General features: G+C 38.2%; 1 protein-coding gene across 2 annotated transcripts; it reads left to right on the top strand.

The window, feature by feature from the left end:
* The first annotated feature begins 306 nt into the window (after positions 1-306).
* LOC146681078 (uncharacterized) lies at positions 307-9,991 on the top strand. Of its 2 annotated transcripts, XM_085447370.1 has the most exons (11): positions 307-527; positions 1,067-1,210; positions 2,070-2,195; positions 2,294-2,457; positions 2,891-2,984; positions 3,134-3,256; positions 4,803-4,844; positions 5,175-5,252; positions 6,097-6,180; positions 6,597-6,635; positions 7,462-9,991. In XM_085447370.1, exons 1-11 carry the CDS (start codon positions 473-475, stop codon positions 7,509-7,511), a joined length of 999 nt encoding a protein of 332 aa, XP_085303496.1. In that variant the 5' UTR covers positions 307-472; the 3' UTR covers positions 7,512-9,991. The 2 variants fall into 2 exon arrangements, with proteins under 2 accessions (XP_085303496.1, XP_085303497.1); XM_085447371.1 differs by lacking the exon at positions 1,067-1,210.
* Positions 9,992-11,440: the final 1,449 nt, after the last annotated feature.

Raw genomic sequence — 11,440 nt, 5'->3', positions numbered from 1 at the left:
AGGTTTATATGAAATTTATCTGTATTTTATACTGTTAAACGTTTAATTAATTTTGCTTATGCTCCAAATAAATTCACTTAATAAATTAAACAATTAAATATTGCCCACTGTTTTTGTTCTATGTCCCCATAACAAACACACAAGACCCACCCTGGTAAATGTGGTTCGGAACTGTCAGTGAAATCTGGACTCTCATTCAGGAGGTTAGTAAAGGGAGTAAAGGGAGGTTCCCTATAAGGAAGAAGGGAATGTCCCTTTGCTTACGTCACGGCTGTACGTGAAACTTTCACTTTCAGTTTGCGTTCACTCGCTGCCAGTGGCGCAGTTAATACGTAGTGATTAGTTTTTCTCCGCTTCTCATTTCCCTTCAGCTTAGTTATTTTTTATCGGCAGCTCACGTATCCTGGTATTGTTACTTGTATTATCAACCTTCTCTGTTGTTGTCCGGGTCGGTTTTTACTCTTTTAAGAAGATGTTTCTGTCGAGGCTCTGGATTCTGATCTCTCTCGCGATTGGAGCCGCCTCAGGTAAGTTGTCTCTAAAGTTTTCTAAAGGCATGTTATACTTTAAATATAGCCTCCCATTGAAGGCGTGTATTTTATACAAATATAACCTATAATCTCATATTTCAAGGTTTTACATGCATATAAGTAACAGTGATTTTTTTGTAAGAGGTGTATGGCAGCCATTTCTTTTTTGCTTACCATTTTCCCCTCAGCCTCCCCTCCCCGCCGTCAGAGCGGCCATTTCCAAGTCACATTTAAGCCAATGAATGCAAAATACTGCAAAACAACAGCACTATAAAATCTCTAAAAAGTAGCTCACACTGGTGGTTAATTTCATAACTTCATCGATTGTTATGTCAATTTCATAAATGTTTTAATGTTTAACTTTTAATCAAAAGTTTTGTTGATGATGCTTAAAGGCAAACATCAAGTGCAGCACACAGAGGGAAACTTGTATTTGAATAAAACATTTACAAGATTAAAAATTGTAACATGAAAAGTTTTTTTCATTCATACAATTAAATTTGAGAAATCAAGTTGATCTTGGTTTCATTTTGCAGTCACCTATGAGAAACTGGGGGGTGAAGCTCTCCTAAAACCAGGCACAGTGTCTGGTACCATCACCAGCATCACCTGGAAACACGGCCCAGACATTGCTGTGGAGTGGTATGGAAAGGAAACATTCATGTACCGGGAGTTCAAAGGTACACTCACTCAAGACTTACCAGAAGATAGATACAGATCATGTAGAGCTATGAAAAAGTATTTGCCACCTTCCTGATCTCTTAGTTTTTGTCACAGGTGTCAGATTTAATATTACGCAAAGATAATCCGGATAAAAACAAAATGCAATTTTTAAATGATGATTGTACACTGATGCTGTCATGCTGCCACTTTAAAAAAAAATCTTCTGTTTCACCCTCATTCAGTGTTTTTGGTACATTGAAAGGAAAAGATTTAAACAAATTTAAAGAAGAAAAGGAGCAAAAACCAAAAGCATAACTTAAAGTGTTCTTTGTTTAGTTTTGTCATTCAATTTTACCCCTGAGCTATAAAAGGCTGATGGGATGTTGTCATCCCCCTGCCAGGTGGGTGGGCAGGCCATGTGGTTACCTAAGTTTGTGAATGCAATAACTCGAGAACAAAGTGATTTAGGACTTTCACATTGATATCATAGGTGTATGACGAGTTCCAATCTCAGCTTCTCTGAATTCAAGGTCAGAGGTCAGGTTTTCTGAAACTCTCGTGAATGTGATTATTCAAGAAGAAAGACACATAGGGAGGTTAAGAGGTAATCGTGGCAGACGCCAGTATTTTTTCAGATTAAGATTAATGACATAAGGAATTCTGTCAATTTATTCCTGTTATTCATGTGTTTAATTAATATGTTAACTAACTGAAGCAAATGCGAAAGTTTTAGTGACATTTATAAATAAGTAAGAAAGGTACAAATAAAACATTATCCCATCAAATATAATAACATGATATGAATATTTGTTTTCTTTATGTATATCTTAACATGCCCTTACACTGTGAGAAATTGTGTAACCATCATGCTTTTAGATCGGTGTAAGCTTGATTTTAACACTGGAGCGCTGACCCTCTCAAACCTGACTGTAAAGGACAGCGGCATCTACACAGCAGAGATCAACAACAAAGTCATGAGCCCGACTGAAATCACAGTTATCTGTAAGTGGAGGAATTTGGACTGAAGTTTGCTTTGCATCATTTGTTTTTCACATGATTTTAAATAAAGAGCTTGTTTGTTTGCTCCCTTTTTCTATCAGCTGCTGTCCCCAAACCAGCAGTCTCCACACAGTGCAACTCTGAGGAGACCAGGTGCACTTTCACCTGTGAAGCCAACGTCACAGTTGCTGAACCAGTCACCTATTCGTGGATGGTCGATGACGAGAAGATAGACGAGTCAAGCAGAAGTCTTGAAAAAGAAAAGGTACAGACAGGATCTACTTGTTCACATAAGTCAGTTGCTTATTTTATTTTATTTTATTTTATGGACAGTTTTCTACCTAAAACACAGTGTGACAGTCAGGAAGTCAAAAACTGATGGACCTGTGATATTAGTTAGCCAGACAGCAACAAACTATATAGTGGATCTGACCCAAGTCTATTTTTTATTGCATTAATAAAACAGTTTACTATAGTTTATAACTATTTCATATGGTTACTTACATACTTTTATTTTGGATTTTCTGTAAATGGAGTTAAACTTTATCAGGGTGTATTTTGGCATCTTTGAATCGGTCTCTGGTGCTGTTGATGTTAATCTGTTGATTCTCTACAAACGCAAACATGTCTCGAATCTGTGTAAAATACAACAAATGTGTTTTTATTTATGAGCTTCTTTATCTTCTTTTAAATTCTAGGATGATCCAGAGATGGTTGGAAAACCAATCAGCTGTCAGCTGGAAAACCCAGTCAGCAGTGAACGCAGTGATGATGTCATCCCATTCACAAACAGTGAGTCATCACACCAACACACATCTTCATATTTATTGATAGTAACAGATTGATTATAGTTGTTTTGAAATTTTTCATTTAAAGATTAGGGTGTATCATTCCTGTAAACATTTGTAGTTTTATTCACTCTTTCTTTCATTTCCTTGTAGGTATTTGGTCGGGTGTGATCATAGGAGTGATTGTAGGGATCGTGATTGTGATTGTGATTATTGTGGTAGTTGTGTTACTCATCAGGCGCTGGCGCAGATGTGGAAGCAAAACTTTAAATGAAGGTAAGACTCCACAAAGCATGATCATGATTTTATTACATTTCACAGTTTTCTTTCATAGTTTTACTTTTTAATGTTCAGGTTTCAACTTCTTGAGATCCTTTAGTTTAATCTTTTATTTAATGTGATTATTTTCTGTTGAGCTTCATTCCTTTGTGCAGTTTTTGCATGTATGAGCTGTTTTATTCTGACATATTGGCTTATACTTTATTTTTTTCTACTTTATTTAATCTGTTATACATAGTTTGTTATCTGCAGTCCAGTCAGTGTTTTGCCTGCTTCACCAACAGGAGTTCTCAAACTTCTGGAATGAAATGTAACTTATTAACTCCATTGATTCAATTCAATTCAATTTTATTTATATAGCGCCAAATCACAACATAAGTCGCCTCAAGGCGCTTATTGATGTGGTCTGTCTGTGTAACACTGACTCTAAAGAGAAAATGCCAGTTATTGCTTTTTGGTTTTGATTCCTAAAAAGGATGAAAGGCTTCTAAGTAAGTTGACTTTTGAACTATGGAAACAATATATAGACAGTCAGCTACAGTTTCTCTGTCCATGTGTGCTTCTTTATTTCAGAAATGTCAGATTTTATTTCTAATGTCTTTTAAACTGCAGCCAGTGATTTTTATAGAGCTAATGCATAAGTAAACTCCTGCAGCAACAATACAAAGAGTCTAAAAGTAATATTCCTGAATCAGCTGGTGATACAAATAACTGAAGCTTTACTAGTGATTAAATGCATTACAGATTAATGTTTCACTTCTTTTTTCTTAAATTCTTAGATTGAATCTTTGCTCTGTAAGAGGTTATAAAATTGTCACGTGCTCATGTCATGTAATAGAAATGCAGCAAATATTTTCAAAAGCTGAAACAAGAGGAAAATGAATTTTCAGCTTTTATCTTGACTGACTTTATCTTTGACTCCATAAAAATATCCTGTTGTATTAAAGAAGCAAACGAGACAAACCTGCACTACAGAGAGTGTGAAAAACCTGTGACTCATGATTCATTCCTCATAACGAGAACAGTTTCAGAGTTCACCAGAATCTGTTGAGGTCACCTTCTCTTTACAATTTCCTCTGTACCAGTCATCAAGTCAAATCTGTAGGTTCATTGTTAATATAATCATGTAGTTGCTGTCACTATTTGACTTTTAATAGTGCAAATTTGGCAAAATGCAAACAAGCATAAGGTCTGTTAATGCCTGCATTTGGCAACTTGTGCCTTCAGCTTTCCAGCCTTAAAAATATTTCCAGAATGTATTTGTTAGTAACACAAAGTCACACTTTTGAAATCCCATAAAGATGTATGTTTCACATAACCACATATATACATATGAAAACCTAAACATTAAAGCAAAGAGAAACTGCCAGTCGTAGTCAGTCATGATCACTAATGAGAAGCCCCATTTATTCAAGATTTCAGTGAGCATTTGTGTATATTTGAGCCTGTATGGAGTAGTCAAAATGAATGAAAAACTTGTTTGTTTTTGAAGTATTTTATAAGGAGTGAACATTAAGCATTGTGCTCTCGCTGTTTCTAACAGTGGAATATAAGGAGCAGAATTCCCCACAAACCAGAAATAATGGTGAGTAAAACATAAATCACAAATACATAATCAACAGATTTCTTTCTGCCTTCTTTTTCTTAAAGGTCAAAAAGTCTGTTGACCTTTATAAAGACTCTAGGGCCATTGTCCATTTGTAGTGCTTAGAGGAGGAGGAGTTAGGAGTCCTCCTGCTTGGTGAAAGTGATTCAATGGTCCTTCACAGGAACACAACATGACTCACATGTTTATGTAGGACATGTTGTGAAGCACGAAGCTGCACCCACAGATACTTAAAAGCAGTCAGCAGAACATGTGCTGTGATTCTGACTGTTTTTAATCATTTCAATCATCTTTTTTGTCATTTGACAGGAGTACAACAAAGTAGTTCAGAGATCATAAATGAACCAGCCCAAGAAACAGAGCTCAGAGCTCTCAGCAATGAACCAGGTGAGTAAACTGTAGTGTCTCAGCTTTCATACTCGTTATTTTCCAGGTTTTTCAGTGAGTTAACGCACACGTCTTTGTGTTTCATAAGTGTGTATTGAAACTTATGACAAATAATTTTAGGGCAGTTTATTCAGTTTGTTCAGGAAAAACCCACACTGGAGATCTCCAAAACTCTCAAAACTTCATGTATCAAATATGATATGACGGTCTTACAGGGTTAATGACTCTTTTCTCCTGGGTGGAATGATTGTACAGCAGACGTCTTTAATGACTTTAAAAACAAGAATCATGTGCACACGTTTGAATTTCTTTAGGATTTTCTCTAATCCACTCAGGATCAGCAGCACACATACACCCACTGATATTTGGGTAAATGTCTTTTAGCATGTGGCACCTCAGCCAGATGCTTTTGGTAGTCATCGCCAAGGTTGTGGTGTAATTCTGTCTAATATGTGACCGCTCTTCGTGGCAGAACTGGTATATTTTCGATAAAGTTGAGGTCGAGGCTTTGGGAAAGTTTCCCACTGTCCTGAATATTGGTCAGTCCAACGAGTGCTGTCCAAAACATGCTCTTTATGCTGCAAAGAGAAACTGCCAGTCGTAGTCAGTCACAATCATTAATGAGAGACTAATGGACAGTGTAGCAACTTTAGCCTCACTTATTTAAAAAGTGAATGCACATTTATATATTTGATCCTGTGTGGATTAGAGAAAATGTAAACTAAAATGTTTGTTTGTTTTTTTCCTGAAATATTTTATCAACCAGGAGCAGAATTTGTGAGAACATGTGTTGTGATTCTGACTGTTTTTAATCATTTCAGTCATCTTTTTATTCATTTCACAGAAATGGCACAACGTTCAGACTCCCCACATGAATCCGGACCAGCCCAAACACCTGCAGAGCTCAGAGCTCTCAGCAATGAACCAGGTGAGTAAACTGTAGTGTCTCAGCTTTCATGCTCGTTATTTTCCAGGTTTTTTCAGTTGGGTGTAACAAAAGTGAAGATGTGTTTGGATCCTATGTTGCATTTATTAAGGTAGCTATTTCAAAAGTGTGTTGATTTACAATGAATATTGTTTTTAATATTCATTGTACTTAACAATTTTACATAGAAATGAATTTATTTATTTTAATTTTAAAGTCTCGTCTTTTTAAATATGACCTAAACTTATCGGACAAACCTGTGATGCTTTATTAGGTACATATCTGGCCACTTTGGTAGATATACCACTGGCCACTTTATTAAGTAGATCAGTAGCCACTTAATTAGGTGTTGCAGTAGCCAACAACTCAACAGATGAGCCAGGATGGTCATGACATACACTTCTGTTATTTTCCTACAGAGAAGGAGAGTTTGCTTCCTAAAGACACCAATGGAACTGGTGAGTACAATCTGAAGTTTTCCTGAGCACTAGGATCAGACACCATGTTCCTCTGTGGTTACTTATATTTGGGTAAATGTGTTTTAGCATGTTGCATATCGGCCAGATGCTGGTTTAGATGCAGATGTGGTATAATTCTGTCTAATATGTGACAGCTCTCCTTGGCAGAACTGGTAGATTTTCAAAAAAGTTTAGGTGGAGGCTTTGGGAGATGTTAATCGACAGTCTAGTAACTTTAGCACCACTTGGGAAAAAATAATGAATGTGCGTATGTACTTGACCCAGTGGGGATTGGAGAAAGTCTCAAATAAAATGTTTGGTTGTTTACTTTTTTCCTGAATTATTTAGTCAAAACTGAGCATAATTTGTGTGTTCAATGCATTTTTTAACGGTCAGCAGAATGAGACAACAGAAACCGGTAATGAGGATGTTGAGTCCTATAAATTACAAATACAGAATCGACAGTCAAATCTGAGTTCTTTGTTAAGAAGAAGTTTGCTGACCTTCATAAAGACTCCAGGGTCACTGTCCATTTGTAGCGCTTGCTTTGTCCAAGAATGACGGACATGCTTCATTTGTGAATATGTGGCGGTTGTTATGCTTGTGACTGCACATTAAGCCTACCAAACTGATGCACTGATTTTACCCGCAGTTAGGTAGCTTCCTTCTGCTGGCTCAAAGTGATTCAGTGGTCCCTCACAAGAACACAACGTGGTTCACATATTTGTGTAGGATATGTTGTAAAGCACGAAGCTGCACCCACAGATAGCTAAAAGCAGTGTGTCAGAGGAATCATTGTGGTGAAACCTTTTTCCTCATTTAACAGACACGTCTGAAGAAGGGACACCCGGACTGGAGGAACATCCAGAGGACTAAAGCTGAGGACCAGAGGATCGTCCCCTTTGACAGTGACTTTTGCACAAAAATGACTTATGAGATAGTTACAAAGTGCACACTGTTCGAGAAGGGAACACAAACGTTACTGCATACTTGAAATTTACTGTGTCACTAAACAAACTTATTATTGTTCCTTTCTATTTCTTTCTATGATATTTTGGACCATAAGTTATGAGTTTAGGTGTTTCTTAGCTCAGGTCTTGTTGAGCGGACATTATGATGCTCACGCTTATGCTTCCACAAGTGTCTGTCTTTGAGTCAGAAATCCAGCAGTACTGGCATTTGAATGTTTCCTGCTGGACTTTTAGCACATCTTATTCATGGCAGCTGACTTCTTCGCTATGCAACAACTTTTTTACCCTCATGGAGCACTTAAGATGTGGCTGTATCACAGGGGGTAGAGCAGATCATCTACTAGCTGGAAGTTGGTAGTTTCATCCCTGCCTGCTCCAGTCTGCAAGTCTAATTCTTATTGGGCAAGACAATGAAGCTTGCTGTGCTATCCAATGTGTTCAGAGTGAGTGTGCGTGAATGTTAGACAGAAAGCATTTGGGTAGAAATAAGTGGTATGAATGAGACATGTTTAAAACCCTTTGAGTGCTCATGTAGAGTAGAAGAGCCCTGTTTACCATAGTAACTTGGGACAGGTTTAGTTTTAATTGTAATTGGACTCATGAAAGAAGCCTGAACACGGGGGATACATGTAAGAAGAGGTTAGCAGCAGTGTGACCTCCAGAAGCATCTGTGATGTTTCGAAACTTGAAGTGAAAATGGGAGTTAAAGATTTGAGGAGACAAACTAAAAGCAGTGTTAGTGAGTGACAGATGAAGGAGTTGGGTACATTACAACAGGGGTGTCAAGCTCTTTGTACTGTAGTTCACATACAGTTCTGCTTAGAGTGAGCAGATCCCAAAATTAATTTTGGTTATTTCTCCTCTTTTTGTTTTGAATAAATTATGATAAACACTGTAGTTTTGACAGAACACAGAGTATATGCTTCATTTTCTCAGAGATAGTATCATCATGTTAAAAAAAAGTTAAACTGTATGACTTCGAAACCACTGTCTCGAGATGTGGGACGGAGGAGAAAGAATAAAGATGTGATGCAGTCCCAGTTAAGGAGGGACATCTGGTACCACTACTTTAGCAGGTTTCACTGCATTATAAGGTTTTTCCTTCTTCAAGTATGAAGAAGTATATTCTCCAAGACGTTCACCTGAGCCAGAGCTAAGATATTAGAAAAGCTAAAACTGTACATTTGAGTGAAAAATACATCAAAGTTCGAATGCATTTCCCTCCTCTGTGCAGTAGGCTGCCTCTTTCATCAGCCTGGCATTAACATACTGAGAAATGTGACTAATTATTGTCTTGTCTGCAGCGTTCACACTTTAGAAAACCTTCAAGTGAGCTGATTCTTGTCCTGGCCTGTTGTGGCTTGTTTGACACCCCTGCAGTAGAGGGTTAGCAAAACACAGCCTGAAATGTCCTTTCATTTCTATTATGAGATATAGGAAATTAAAAAAAAAAATCCTTAGCTTTATTTTTGTTATTTCAGTATTGTACCAAAAAGGGATTTTAGTGTCTGGTGCTACACTGAAGGCGACTGTTAGTGGTGCAAAATGCTTCATCGCACTGATGCTACCTGGAATGCACTGTCAAAATATGCTTTAATTTCAGTGTCACCCACACACCAACTGTGACTGTTTGAACTCATTAATAATACAAAAAGCTGCCTGTAAATTTTTCATACACTAGAGATACTGTGCCGATGTCTCCACGCTCAATCTTCCAGAAAGACTTACAGATGATTAATGTAAAATGTCAAAAATCTGACCCATGATACGTTTTTAATAATTTATATTACGTATTTATGAATGTTACGCTGCTTCGGATTTACATGGGTTACACGGATGGAGGGACACCACACACACAGCTGTTCCATCCATCCATCTTTTCTCTTCAACTTATCCAGTTCAGGGTCGTGTGTGTGTGTGTGTGTCTAATAATGGATAGTTTGCTTTAATAAAAATCTTTAGCTTAGATAATCATATGAATTTGTATCATGTGTTTAAAAAAGCCTCTGGTTGCACATTGATGGTTTTAAAGAATGTGGTTATCTGTGTACATATGTTTATACTGTTTATATGTGATTTCTATTTATTATTTACATTGCTGAAACTTTAGATGTAATGAAATATGGTGTTAGCATTACTGCAAACACTAAAGTGCCTCTTTCTGTTTGACACCTTTTATCTGTATGCATCCTTTTAATTTGAGCTTTTTAAACCCCAAACATCAACTCATGGGTCCATTCTAAGTGTTTACACATTGCTCTAATGTCCAACACATTTACTGCCATGAGAGAGCAATCTGGTCTCAGGTGCAGTGCAAATGGTGTGTGACAAGTGATTAATTTTATTTTAACTTGTCAAAACAATAAATTTCTTATGTCAAAGTAAGAGATTGAACTTGTGTTTCAATGAAGTGATTTACTCTGCATTTTCATGCCATACAAACATGTTGGGAAATTGTTCTTACGACTCTGATATTTTCCTGTGTTTTAAAGTGCATCCCACCCAGCACATCAGCTGTTACCCTCAGGAAAGCAGTAGCAGACAATAAAAGCCTGTGTGGAAAACATCCCAGTAGTCCAGCTTCCTCACTTTTCCCCCCAGAAACCCTCCAGTAATGGTAGAGTAATGTAGTGGAAGAAGTACTCTTAATTATGGAGTTAAGTAATAAATTCAGGGTGGTTCTAGGATCGAGACATGCAATTAATAATGCTTGCAAACATATCCAGTCCTTCTCACCTTTATAAGCCACAGTTCAACTGGGTTCACATTTTAATGTTAACTTTGAAAGCAGCCTAACTATTTGGATGACCTATTGTAGTTGCTAATTAATGAATATGTTCTATTTATAACATGAAATCATCATCAGTGAATGTGAGCGAAACAGAAGCTGCAAGCTACTTTAACTTTGTGTCCATTCTTACCTCTTTCTGTTTGCTCTTTCCTTATCTTCATTCTTCTTGTTTGTGCTGTCGCCAAAAGGTAAATGTAACAGAGAAACAGTATTTACAGCCTAATAACCCTCTACAGTTTGCATACCGCCACAACAGGTCCACTGATGATGCCATAGCCCTGACACTACACACTGCCCTGTCACACCTGGAGAAGAGAGACACGTATGTGAGAATGCTGTTTGTAGATTACAGCTCAGCATTCAATACCATCGTTCCCTCGAAGCTGGACAGGAAACTGCAGGATCTAGGACTGAGCAGCTCCCTCTGCAGCTGGATCCTTAGTTTCCTGTCTGACAGACGCCAGGTGGTCAGACTGGGCAGCATCACCTCATCCCCCATCACACTGAACACTGGTGCTCCACAGGGGTGTGTACTGAGCCCTCTCCTGTACTCACTCTACACCTACGACTGCACAGCCACTAACAACTCCAACATCATTGTGAAGTTTGCGGACGACACTACAGTGGTGGGTCTTATCACCAACGGTGATGAGACGGCTTACAGGGAGGAGGTCAGCGCCCTGACCCACTGGTGTCAAGACAACCATCTCACCCTCAACGTCGCAAAGACAAAGGAGTTGATAGTGGACTTCCGGAGGTGCAGAGAAGTACACACCCCCATCACCATCAACGGCGCTGCTGTGGAGAGAGTGAGCAGCTTCCGGTTCCTTGGAGTACATCTGGCTGAGGATCTTACGTGGTCAGTACACACAAACAAAACAGTGAAGAAGGCGCAGCAGCGCCTCTTCTTTCTCAGGAGACTGAAAAGATTCGGCATGAGCCCCCGCATCCTCAGGACCTTCTATCACTGTGCCATTGAGAGCATCCTCACTGGATGCATCACCACCTGGTATGGCAACAGCACCGCCTACAACTGCAAAGCT

Source organism: Copadichromis virginalis, linkage group LG23 (assembly GCF_057382275.1).
Source record: "Copadichromis virginalis isolate Kocher_CV1m ecotype Utaka linkage group LG23, C_Virginalis_male_GT1.1, whole genome shotgun sequence".
In the NCBI taxonomy this organism is placed as follows: domain Eukaryota; kingdom Metazoa; phylum Chordata; class Actinopteri; order Cichliformes; family Cichlidae; genus Copadichromis; species Copadichromis virginalis.
This window is presented reverse-complemented; position numbering and strand designations above follow the sequence as displayed.